At 35.2% G+C, this 13,441-nt stretch overlaps 1 protein-coding gene across 14 annotated transcripts in view; it reads right to left on the bottom strand.

Moving 5' to 3' along the window:
* EXOC6 (exocyst complex component 6) overlaps positions 1-13,441 on the bottom strand; it is a 208,527-nt gene that overhangs the window by 130,671 nt on the left and 64,415 nt on the right. For all 14 annotated transcript variants that reach the window (XM_082339429.1, XM_082339433.1, XM_082339436.1 and 11 more), the window contains 2 exons: positions 5,956-6,108; positions 3,816-3,884 (listed from right to left, as the gene is read on the bottom strand). In XM_082339429.1, the coding sequence (XP_082195555.1) occupies positions 3,816-3,884; positions 5,956-6,108 (222 nt within the window). The remainder of the gene's footprint in view (positions 1-3,815; positions 3,885-5,955; positions 6,109-13,441) is intronic.

Genomic DNA, 13,441 nt, shown 5'->3' with positions numbered 1-13,441 from the left:
GAAAAGAATCTACGAAGTTAAGGTAGTTTATACTCACACACATTGAAAGATCAGAGAATAGACTAAAAGTATTATTGTTTTGATACTACACTATGATTTATTATAGCTTTAAAAAGAGAAATTCTTTTTAAAGGTCTATTCAATAAAGTTCAACACACTTGTAACGTCACTTACTTATCTGTAAAACAAGTTTACATTGATATTGTGCTGTTAGATAACTTTCACCTCAGCTAGGAAGTGCAGAACTAGTCCTGTCTTTTAATAGAGGACTAAAAGAAAAAAGTTAACAAATAAAGATAGTTCTATTTGCTCTAATTAACATAATTACCATTCTTTTTTCAATTACATAAATAATCCAAACCTCAAAACTCCTTAAAAGTAAATGGCTTAAGAAGGCAGTGGGATGACATATTCAAAGCACTGAAAGAAAAACCAAGAACTCTATATCCAACAAAACTACTCTTAAAAAGCAAAGGAGGGCTTCCCTGGTGGCGCAGTGGTTGAGAGTCTGCCTGCCAATGCAGGGGACACGGGTTCGAGCCCTGGTCTGGGAATATCCCACATGCAGCGGAGCAACTAGGCCCGTGAGCCACAATTACTGAGCCTGCGTGTCTGGAGCCTGTGCTCCGCAACAAGAGAGGCCGCATTAGTGAGAGGCCCGTGCACCGCGATGAAGAGTGGCTCCCACTTGCCGCAACTAGAGAAAGCCCTCGCACAGAAATGAAGACCCAACACAGCCATAAATAAATAAAATTAAATTTAAAAAAAAAAAAAAAAGCAAAGGAGAGGGAATTCCCTGGTCGTCCAGTGGTTAGGACTCTGTGCTTTCACTGCCAAGGGCCCAGGTTCAATCCCTGGTTGGGGAACTAAGATCCCACAAGCCACGCAGTGCGGCCAAAAAAAAAAAAAAAAAAAAAGCAAAAGAGAAATTAAGACATTCCCAGATAAGCAAAATTGAGAGAATGTGACACTACCAGAACCTTCCCTAAAAGAAACACTAACAGGAGTACTTCAGGCAGAAATGCAAGGACACTAGACAGTAACTCTAATTCACATGAAGAAATAAAAAGTACCACTAAACGTAAATACAGAGGAAAATATAAAGACAGTATATGTGTATTTTTGTTTGTAACTCTTTTCTTCTGATTTAAAAAAACAACTGCATAAAGAGTTATAAAATTATAAAACTGTGTCAATGCCTAATGTGTAAATATATAATTAGTATGAGAATAACACAAAGGAGAGGGATTAATGAGAATTATACTGTTTTAAGATAAAGATGTTACTTGTAATTCCCAGGGCAAACACTAAGAAAATACTAAATATATAAATGTGTGTGTGTGTGTGTGTATAAACAAATGACAAGGGAATTAAAATGGTACATGAGAAAATATCTATTTAATGCAAAAGAAGGCAATAATGGAGAAAGAGAGGAACAAAAAAAGACATCACACATATTAAAACAACTGGTAGATGTCAATACTACTTTATCAGTAATTACATTAAATATAAATGAACTAAACAATCCAATCAAAAGGAAGAGATCAGCAGACTGAACTGAAAAAAAAACACAGATCCATCTATATGCTATCCTACAAGAGACACACTTTAGATTCAAAGACACAAAAAGGTCAAAAATAACATAATAAAAAAATATACCAAAAAAAAAAATATATATATATACCATGCCAAGAATAACCAAAAGAGCCTGAGTGCCTATACTAATATCAGCCAAAATAGAATTTAAGACAAAAAGTATTACAAAGAAGGACATTTTATAATGAAAAAAGGTCTTACCATGGAGACATAACAATTATAAACATATACACATGTAACAACAAAGCCTCAAAAATATATGAAGCAAAAACTGGCAGAACTAAGGAAGAATAGACAATTCGACAGTTATAGCTGGAGGCTTCAATAATCCCACTTTTAATAACAGATGAAACAAGCAAAAGATCAACAAGGATACAAAAGATTTGAACACTATAATCAACTAAACCTAACTGATGGCTATAGAAAACACCACCCAACAACAGCCAGATACACATTATTCTCAAGTTTACATGAAACATTCTCCAGGATAAAGCATATGTTATGCCATAAAACAAGCCTCAATAAACTTAAAAGGACTGGAATCATACAAAGTATGATCTGCGACTACAGTGGGATTAAATTAGGAATCAATAACAGAAGAACTTTTGTTTGTGAACAGAAATTCACAAACATGGAGATTAAACACATTTCTAAATAACTAATGGGTTAAAGAAGAAATCACAGGAAATTAGAAAATACTTTGAGATAAATGGAAACAAAAACACAACACACCAAAACTCATGGAATGCAGCTACAGCAGTGGTTAGAAGGAAATTTATAGCTTTAAATGTCTGTATTAAAAAAGAAGAAAGGGACTTGCCTGGTGGCACAGTGGTTAAGAATATATCTGCCAGGACTTCCCTGGTGGCTCAGTGATTAAGAATCTGCCTGCCAATGCAGGGGACACAGGTTCCAGCCCTGGTCCGGGAAGATCCCACATGCCACAGAGCAACTAAGCCCATGTGCCACAACTGAGCCTGCACTCTAGAGCCCGCGAGCCGCAAATACTGAGCTCGTGCACCTAGAGCCTGAGCTCTGCAACAAGAGAAGCCACTGCAATGAGAAGCCTGCACACCGCAACGAAGAGTAGCCCCCGCTCGCCACAACTAGAGAAAGCCCATGTGCAGCAATGAAGACCCAATGCAGCCAAAAATAAATAAATAAATAAAATTAAAAAAAAAAAAGACTCCACCTGCTAATGCAGGGGACATGGGTTAAATCCCTGATCCAGGAAGATCCCACATGCCACGGAGCAACTAAGCCCGTGTGCTGCAACTACTGAGCCTGCGTGCCACAACTACCAAAGCCCACACGCCTAAAGCCCGTGCTCCACAACAAGAGAAGCCACCGCAATGAGAAGCCCACACACCACAACAAAGAGTAGTCCCCACTTGTCACAACTAGAGAAAGCCCATGCGCAGCAACGAAGATCCAACACCACCAAATAAAATAAAATAATTTTTTAAATTAATAAAAAAGAAGACAGATCTCAATCAATAACTTAAACTTCTACCTACATGAAAGAAGTTGGACACAAAAGGCCACATATAGTATGATTCCATTTATATGAAATACCCAGAATAGGCAAATCCATAGAGACAGAAAGTAAATTAATGGTTGTCAGGGACTGGGGGGAGGGGAGAATAAGGAGTGACTGCTAACAGGTAAGAGGTTTCTTTTTGTAGTAATAAAATGTTCTGGAATTAGTTGTAATGGTTGCACATCCTTGTGAATTATACTAAAACCACTGAACTGTATATACTTTAAAAGGGTAAAATTTTGGGTATATGAATTATATCAGAGTAGTGCTGTTACGTTTTTTAAAGAGATAATTGTTTAACCAAAACTAAAAACAATGTAGTGTGGAGTAAACAAAGGTAGAAGTAACATATTTAAAAGTAACCGTGATACAACAGTACAAAGGCAAGAAGGGAGAAATGTAAGGTTCTTTTAACATACATGAAAAGTATACTTGAAAGTACACCATGATTAAGTTAAAGAAAAAAGTAAATGCCTTACACACAGTGGATATTTCACAAATAAATACTGCATGAAGGTTTAGAGCTCAATGAGCTTGTGGTCAGCCTTTAGAAAAGCAGGCCTAAAATGCATACCTGTCTTTTTAATAATACAAATATACACACACAAACGTGTATACACACATATGTATACACACACAGACATATATATATATATACACATATACAAAAGATACTTACCAGAACAGAATAAATGTGCAAACATCGGTAAACAGGGGAAAAATCAACAAGATCCTGAACAGTTAAGACCTGAAAAATAAAACCATTTTTTAAAAATTATAGGTCAAACTACTAGTCTACTGTTGAATAATATAAAGTTAGACAAGGAGATTCATGGACTTCGTGTTATAACATTTATCAACTATAAAAAGCACACACTATAAACACAATGCCTTTTTTATTTTGTTTTGGCATTTGTTTAGTAATTCATTCTGCATATATTTATCATCATTGTTGACTATTTTAGATTATAAGGTAATAAAGGGGAGAGACTGTATATCTTTAACATGCTTGACAGATTACCAGAAAATTGCTATGGATAACTAGATACATCATTATTGCTTCTGGTAAAGATGGTGCACAAATGTATGATTTACCTATAGATGAAGTTCCTTCTCTTATGCATGACTTATCATTATTTCATCAAGTAGAAGAAATCATCATTATTATTTTATGGAACACTAACAAAGAAAAAAAAAACACTACCACTTGAAACTGTAGTATCATCAATTTTAAGATGTTTCCTGATTCTGAGATGTTAATAATATTTTTTAAAGTACACCTTACAATTAAAGAAACAGTAATATAAAGTTCCCCAAACTTGAGAAATAAACTCTTTTTAAAGGAACACATATCTATTCTCATGAATCCTCTGAGAGAACTTAAATTATTTTTATTATAGAATTACTTATTTGGGAAAATGATAGAAACAAAATGTAGTAATAATTAAATAGATCGAAAAGAACAGGGAAACAACCAAGTTTCTCTTAGAGTATGGATTTGGGTGTCGGGCCTGACGGCAATGTTCCCAGCAATTAAAGATATACAAAACAGATTAGGGAAAATTGAGACACGAAGACTAGATGGTCCATTTTTACCATTCTGAATCTCAAGGGAGAAAAGACTTACAGAGATTCTCTGAATACTGATTAAGAAAGAGCAAAAAAGTAGATTTCAAAAACATTTATTTCATTTCAAGGGACTAATCAGGTCACATTAATTCCACATTAGAAAGACATTAAACTATTTAAGGCTGTTTATTTATCTGTATATCAGACATCTACTATATATGCAAACATAAATGTATATACATACATATATACATATTAACATACATATACATACACACACATATACACACACACACTCACAAATACATACAGACTCACTCATCCTCACGCATATAATGCAAATGTACATACTGAACACTCAGTGGTTCCCCCAAACACAGAGAAGCCATGGACACATATTTATATGGTTCCTCTTTAATCAATCAATTAAAAGTTCTTACTACACCCCAACAGTGTCCTTAGAAAAAGAATTTAAACTCTCACTGACAAGGCAAAACTTATAAACAATTGGGAATACTAGACTCCTCATGGTATTAAGTAAATTCAAAAGGAATTCAACGGAAAAGATAAAAAGTAGGCTCAACAGAAGACTTCGTGGAGGGAACAAAAGAAGCACTAGGACTAGGAATGAATTTGAATGAAGAGGATAAAAGAAAGCAAATATTTAAGGACAATTTCAAGGTTTCTAGACTTAGTAAAACTTTTTTAAGAAATTGAAAACTTAACTTTAATCATATTAAAATTATTTTGTAGTATCTCAGCACCAGCCGAAGGAAAAAAAGCTAGGCTATCCAGAATTAGTCTAAATGGCAAGGTTAAGCCATCATGCAATTAAATATCTGCCACAGGTAATTAAATTATGAGTGATCACTACAAAAATATCATTAAATTTACACTTTTACTGCTAATTATGGCAGAAAACCTAGGTTAAACCATCTGCAGCTTACAAATATAATCTACAATATATCTTGTTTATCTGTCAATTATTCAGTTTAACATTTCAGATGACTCCTTTGCCCTAATAGCTCATTACAAACTGATGTACGTAAATTCAGTTTCCACATGGCAAGACTGAGTGTCACACAGACAACATTACAACTCAAGAGGAAAAAAAACATCCAATAATAGATGAGGGATGGAGGAAGGAAAGAAAGGAAAAAAGGAAGAAAAGAAAGGAATGAAGGAAGAAACAAAGATAGAAACAAAAAAAGATACAAAGAAAGAAAGAGAAAGAAACAAATTCCCATCACCTCCTCTTCATTCTCATCCTCTTCCTCAAATACAGGTTTCAATACAATTTCATTCCTTTCTTCTGGAATTCTATCATTTATATACACAGTCTTCCCAAATTTTACATTATTTTGCTTCTGCAGAATAACACTGAAGAGTTTCTGCTGCTGTGCCTATTTGGGAAAAAGAAAAATTAAGATTATTTGAAAAATTATTGTAGTCAAAATTGGTTCAAGAATTTATTCATATTTTCTCATCTTTTTAATGTCTGTAGGTGTAGGATCTGGAATGATGTCCCATTTTTGTTCATGATTTGCACCCTCCTTTTTTCAACAGTCTTGCAGGGGTTATCAATTTTATCTGAAAAGACTAAGAACCATCTTTTGTCTTTGTTGATCCTCCCTTTTGTATTCTGTTTTCTATTACATTGATTTCTACTCTTGATTATCTCCTTCCACTTTCTTTTTTTCAATTTTATTTTATTGTAGTAAGCAGCTTTAACATGAGATCTACCCTCTTAAATTTTTAAGTGTACATACATATTACATTATTAATATGTATATCAATAATTTAATACATTATTGTTGATAGGTATAATATTGATATTTATAGAAGACCTCTAGAGTTTGTTCATTATTTTTTTTTTTTTGGCCACACTGTGCGGCTTGTGTGATCTAGTTCCCCGACCAGGGACAGAACCGGGCCCACGGCAGTGAAAGCTCAGAGTCCTGAGACAGGCCTAGGACCTGGGACCCTTTGCTTCAGTGCTGCAGTACTTGCACCTGGACGAACCTCTCCTCCAGCAACAAAATACAAAGAAACTATAAAGGACTAAAAATAACTGCATGCATGCACAGTTGGGGCAAATTGTGGACAAAAGATACAAAGAGACCAAAAAACCCCACTGCCACTTTTTAAGAGCCCAGAGCAAAAGCAGGGTACTGCGCAAGCCCTCTACACACTAGGCCACCTAAAGGGTGGGCAAAACACCTAAGCCACCCCTCCGGCCTGACCCATGGACACACCCCTACCCTCACCCCATATAAGGAACAAGCTCGCCCCTCCTCAGGGAGTAAGCAAGCAAGGGAACCTGTGGTCTGTTCTAGCTCCCCCCTGCTGTAGCAGGGGCCCCAGTAAAGCCTTGGCTGAATTTCTTGTCTGGCCTCTAGTCAATTTCTATTGATTAGGGATGGCCAAGAACCCTGGTAGGTATCATTAACCACTGGACTGCCAAGGAATTCCCTAGAGCTTGTTCATCTTATACTGAAACTTTATGTCTGTTGATTAGTAACTCCTCATTTCCCCCTGGCAACCACCATCCCACTCTTTGATTCTATGAATTTGACTAACTTAGATAGCTGATAATTTCCTCTTTAAAGGCTGGATAGTATTCCATTATAGGTACATACCACATTTTCTTAATCCATTCATTTGTCAATGGACGTTTACATTGTTTCCACATCTTAGATATTGTGAAGAATGCTGCAAAGAGCATGGGAGTGCTAATATTCGTCAAGACCCTGATTTCAGGTTTTTTGGACAAATACCCATAGTAGAACATATGATAGTTCCATTGTTAACTTTTTTTTAAAATTAGTTGATTTATTTTTAATTTTTTTTGGCTGTGTTGGGTCTTCATTGCTGCGCACGGACTTTCTCTAATTGTGGCGAGCAGTGCTCTTGGATGCTTGGATGCTCTCATTGTGGTGGCTTCTCTTGTTGTGGAGCACAGGCTCTAGGCGTGTGGGCTTCAGCAGTTGTGGCATGCAGGCTCAGTAGTTGTGGTTTGTGAGCTCTAGAGCACAGGCTTAGTAGTTGTGGCACACAGGCTTAGTTGCTTTGTGGTATGTGGGATCTTCCCGGACCAGGGCTCAAACCTGTGTCCCCTGCATTGGCAGGCAGATTCTTAACCACTGCGCCACCAGGGAAGTCCCCATTGTTAACTTTTTGAGGAACCTCCATACTGTTTTCCATAGCAGCTACACCATTATGCATTCCCGCCAACATTTTGCAAGAGTTCCAATTTCTCCACATCCTTACCAACACTTGCTATCTTTTGTTTTTTTGATAATAGCCATCTTGAGAGGTGTAAGGTGACATCCCATTGTGATTTTGATTTGCATTTCCCTAATGTTTAATAAAGTTTAGCATCTTTTCATGTATCTGTTGGCCACTTTTATGTCTCCTTTGGAGAAATGTCTTTTCAAATCCCTAGCTCATTTTTTAATCAGGTGATTAGTTTTGTTTTGTTTTGTTTTTTTGCTATTAAGTTGTATGATTTCCTTACATATTTTGGAGACTAACCCCTAATCAGATATACAGTTTGCAAATATTTTCTTCCATTCCATAGGTTGTCTTTTCACTCTGTTTCCTTTGCTATGCAGAAGCTTTTGAGTTAGATGTAATTCCACTTATTTTTGTTTATGTTGCCTGTGCTTTTTGTGTCATATCAATACTTCTACTTTCATTGAGTTTAATTTGCTACTGTTTCTCTAACTTCTTGAAATGGATACTTAGGATCATTGATTTCTGGCTTTCTTTCCTAATTTATAAATTTAAGCCTACAAATTTCCCTTAAACTTGACTTTTATCATATCCTACAAGTTTTTCATATATCACATTTTCATTATAATTCAATTCAAAATATTTTCTGGTTTCAAATGAGTTTCTTCTTTGACCCATAGGTTATTTAGAATTTTATTTCTTAATTTCCAAATATATAGGGATTTTCTACTTATTTATTACCAGTTTCAGGAATAATTCCAACGTGGCCAGAGAATATGTTCTGTATTATTTCAGTCCTTTGAAATGTATTGACATTTCCTCTATGGACCAAAACATAATCAATTTTGATAAATGTTCTTTAAAAATGTATATTCTGAAATCAAGAGAGATAGTGTTGCATGTGTCAATTAGGTCAGGGTTGCTAATCATTATTTAAAAGGACTAAATCCTTACTGTATCTATTGGCTCTAGTAGTTACTGAGAGGAGTGTTGAAATCTATTATGATTGTCAAGATGTCTATTTCTCCTTTTAACTCTGACAATTTTTGCTTTTATATATTTTGAGACTATGTTATTAGATAGAAATAAATTTAGAATTGTTTATTTTCCTGATGAACTGAACCTTTTATCACTAAGAAATGTTACTCTTTCTTAAGCTTTTTGTCTTAAAGCCTACTTTAATATTAATGTACATACATCAGCTTTCTCTTGGTTAATCTTTGCATGATACATCTCTTCCATCCTTTTGCTTTCAACCTCTCTATATGTTTGTATGTAAGATATGTCTTCTTAAAGCAGCATAATTTAACAGAGTTTTTAAAACTCATATCAATTCCCCTCCCAACTTAAATGTGGTTCTTGCTTCACACTGTTAATTCTATACATACGTAAACCTCATAAGATGATTTTGTTTCATACAGCCAATAGATATGTAGTTTTATCCCAAACAGTTGCCCTTTCTATTTACTTCTGCGTCTCTGGCCTTCTAACTGGGATGATTTTATGTCTGAAAACACTAATATTTCCTTTAGTGCAGGTCTGCTAGAAAAAAATTCTCTAGGTTTTTATTTATCTGAAAAATACCTTCATTTCACCTTCATTTCTAAAAGATTTTTGCTGGGTACAGAATTCTAGGTTGACACATAAGGCTTATCAGCACTTCAGATATACTTTTCACTATGTTTTGGCTTCCATTGATTCTGCTGAGAAGTCAGCTATTGACTGATTTTATTATTGTCCTTTTGAAGATAATACATTTTTTCCTCTGGCTATTTTAAAATTTTTCTTCATTGGTTTTCAGTATTTTACTATTATATGCCTAAATATGGGTTTGTATTTCTTCTGCTTAGAATTCATAGCACTTTTGTGGCTTCAGGGTCTGTCCATATTTTTTATGCCCTATTCTCTCTCTTTTCTCCTTCTGGGACTATAATTACATACACATTAAACCTTTTCACCTTACCCCATATGTCTCTAATCTCTTTCCTGTACTTTCCATTCTTTTGTCTTTCTGAGCTGCAATTTGGATATTTTCCTCTGACCTATCTTCTGGTTCATTAATTCTTTCTTCAGCTGTATCTAATATGTTCTGCCTCCTATACGATGAGTTCTTAATTTGTTAATGTATTTTCAGTTTTAGAATCTCCAGATGATTTGCTTTATGGTTTCCAATGATCTCCAAATTCTCAATCTTGTCTTATAATTCCTTGAATACATCGGGTTGGTCAAAAAGTTCGTTCGGGTTTTTCCATAACATCGTAAGGAAAAACCCGAATGAACTTTCTGGCCATGCCAATATTAATTAATTAATATTAAAGTCTATGTCTAATAGTTCCATTATTTAGACTTTGTTTCGCATCCTAGAGTTAAGCTTTATATCAATTACCAATGAGTATACTCCTCTTCCTTTGAGTGATTCAGGTCAAACAATGATTCAATTATTTTAATGACCTTTGGTTTGGAGCACTGTCAAGGTTTTACAAAACAATTACCACTAATTTTTTTTTAAGAGGAAAACCAAATACATTAATTTAAAAACACTAGAAAAATTTAAAAGATATGATACATACAGGAACATACATAAAATATGCTGCCTTAACTCCAATGGATTATTCGTAGAGAAAAATGTCTACTAACCTCACAGAAGGAACCATGGTATCAAGTTGCAAGCTTATTTTATTTTCCACAGAAAATGACCACAGCTTGTGAAGACTAGGAATGCAGAAGCTGTTATCCCACAACTGACTTAATTATTGACAAAAATGAACATTTATACAGATGAATAAGTTGAGAAGCCTTATTTTTTTTTTTACGCATTTTAGTGATACTTCACTATCAGAACTTCATTATCAGAGATTGAAAAAAACATAGGCTTAATTCCAGGATTTTAATTTCCTTACATAATGCATATTAGTGGAACATTCCCTCTGTTGTGATAGGTCAGATTGTAGCTACTCTGTTCTGTTAGCATGTAGAAAGTTTACCCACTGCCTCTTTAGGGTGAATTTTCTCTGAGGAATACACTACTGCCAATCAGACCTTTCTAATCCCAGGTAATCAGACCATGCAAATCACAGAAATCTAGCTCTGCCCTCACCTAGACCTTAAGGCTGGCTCCAGAGGCTTGTGCTTAAGAAAATCATTATCCTTTCTCCTCCATTACCATTATTAACCTACTCACTGGAAAAAAAATCAGAATCCCCTTTCTCCCTCTGTGCCCAAACTTATTTTGTCTATGATTTTTTGGTTTTCAGAGTAAAAAAACATTTATTTAGAACACTGCTTCCAAACAGTGTTATGTACAAAACTAACATTTCACACATTATCAATAGATACTCCTTGAAAAAAGGGTTCTATGCTCAAATAAGTAAGATAAATATTACATACTTTACCTCCCTTCCAGGGGATTTACAATTCATAAGAAATATGCTTAACTTTATTTAACCCAGGTTTCCAAAACTTATTTGACCATTTAGTCCCGTTTTCCCCTAAAGAACACTATTAAAATGTGTGCCAGGGGATATAATATGAAAATGTTAACTGAGACTATGAACTTTAGGTATTCAATGACAAATTAAGCATCAGACTACTCATAGTGGATTCATCTATCACATTAGAATGAGGAAAAAAAAAAAACACTACAAATGCAAGTCTGCCTTTTATTTTAAAAATTCTCCTTAGAGAAGCTAAAGCTCAGCTCTAAATTCCTTCAGAAAAAAACTTTTTGTGCATCTCATGCTAGGCACAGTGCTAGATCTCAGGAAGGTAAAAATAAATAGGATATATCCCCTCACTTTAAAAACTCACTGTCCAGTTAAAAACACAAAATATGCAATTATAATGTAGTGTGAAAAGTACAACAGACATATGCACTGAGGAGGAAGAGACCATCTCTTGCTAGCAGTAGTGAGACAGAGGAAGGTAGATTTTACAGATGAAGTGATACTTAAGTCAGCTTTTGGGGGGAAAAAAAGCAGCAATTCATCAGACTGGAAAATTTAGAAGAATGGAAGGCATTCTAGGTAGAGGAAACAACCAGTGTAGTCAAAAATTTACGAGATGTGTACTTCTGTAGCACACAGGGAGTATCCAGAGATGAGGCTTTTGTTTCATGCTGAGGAATGTGAACTTAGGTAAAGAGTAACTGGGAATCACTGAAGAGTGAGTGATGTGGTTATACTTGAATTTTAGGATAATAAGCAAAAGGAGAAAAGACTAGAGATAAGGAGAATACTTAATTTGATATAACAACAGTCTGGGTATGTACAGCAGAGGATACAGAATCTACAGATATTTAGAAGTAAAATTGATAGTTACTAAGTAGGACTTTGTAACAAACTACTTAGAGTATAAATACTCCTGAAAAGTCTAAAGTACTCCCCAGTTTCTGGCTTGTGAAAATAGGAGATACTACTATCTGAGACAGGAAATACAGAAAACACAGATTTAGTGAGAAGATAATGAGGTTACTTTCAGAAATGCTAGGTTTGAAGTGCCTATAGGACATTCGAGTGAATATATAACAAGCAAATCCATAAATGGGACATGAGATCATAGAATTAAACACAAGATACAGAGAACCTCCAAGGGAGGGAGCTACTTAGCAAAGTACAAGGTTTCCATTTATGTCACCTAAGGAGATTCCAGAACCAAACTGTGATTCTGACACTTTATGAGAGACTCCAGAAGGCTTCCAATGCTCAAAAAAACCACAAGATATTAAATGGGTGCAAGAAGGGAAACCAAAATTGAACAAAACACAAATTTTCTTATCAGATCTTAAGGACTCTAGTTGTTCCATCATAAGAAAGCTCTCTAACCTCTCAGTTTCGTGGGAGACACCTTCTAAAGGAAAAATTGTAAGGAAAAAATCCCTATAGACAGATGATTAGGAAAGGCTTCTGTATAAAACATCTGTCTTTTGGTTGCAGAGGTAGGGAGCTTGATTGTTTATACAAAAAAAAAAAAAAATAGTGGTGAACCAGGAAGAGTCTATTCCTGCCCAGCAGGAAATTCTCATAAACCTTAAGTCCTAGAGCCCATGATTTGGTGGACTGCCTAGGTAGAAAAAGTCCAAAACCAGTCTACGAAAAACAGGTCAGAGAGAATAAGTTTAATAATGAAACTCTTAATTAAAATGTATAATGGAACATGAACTTTAAACTACTGTTCACATCTTCACACTGAAAAATCTTCCATGTGATTGTTTTTTATCCCCATGGCATACACAGAATTCCTTGTCCAGATGTAGGAGAAAGAGTACTGAAAACAAGAAGGCAAGATACTGAAGGCAAGAACATAAAGTTGAAGAGCTCACCAGTGGGGAAGAACATTCACTGATCAGAGGCAATCACTCAGGAAGACTTAAGATCCTGAGAATAATGGGAGGTGCTATGGGAAGAACCAATTGCTCCTCTGACTCCCATTTTAGCATAAAATGTACCAGCAGTCCTGTGAGCATCTTGAAGTGCTGAAGTGTCAACAGTGGAGGAGAAAGATGAT

Source organism: Balaenoptera borealis (genome assembly GCF_965194805.1).
Source record: "Balaenoptera borealis genome assembly, chromosome: 10".
NCBI lineage: Eukaryota > Metazoa > Chordata > Mammalia > Artiodactyla > Balaenopteridae > Balaenoptera > Balaenoptera borealis.
The sequence above is the reverse complement of the archived record's forward strand: the minus strand, read 5'-3'. Positions and strand labels throughout refer to the sequence as shown.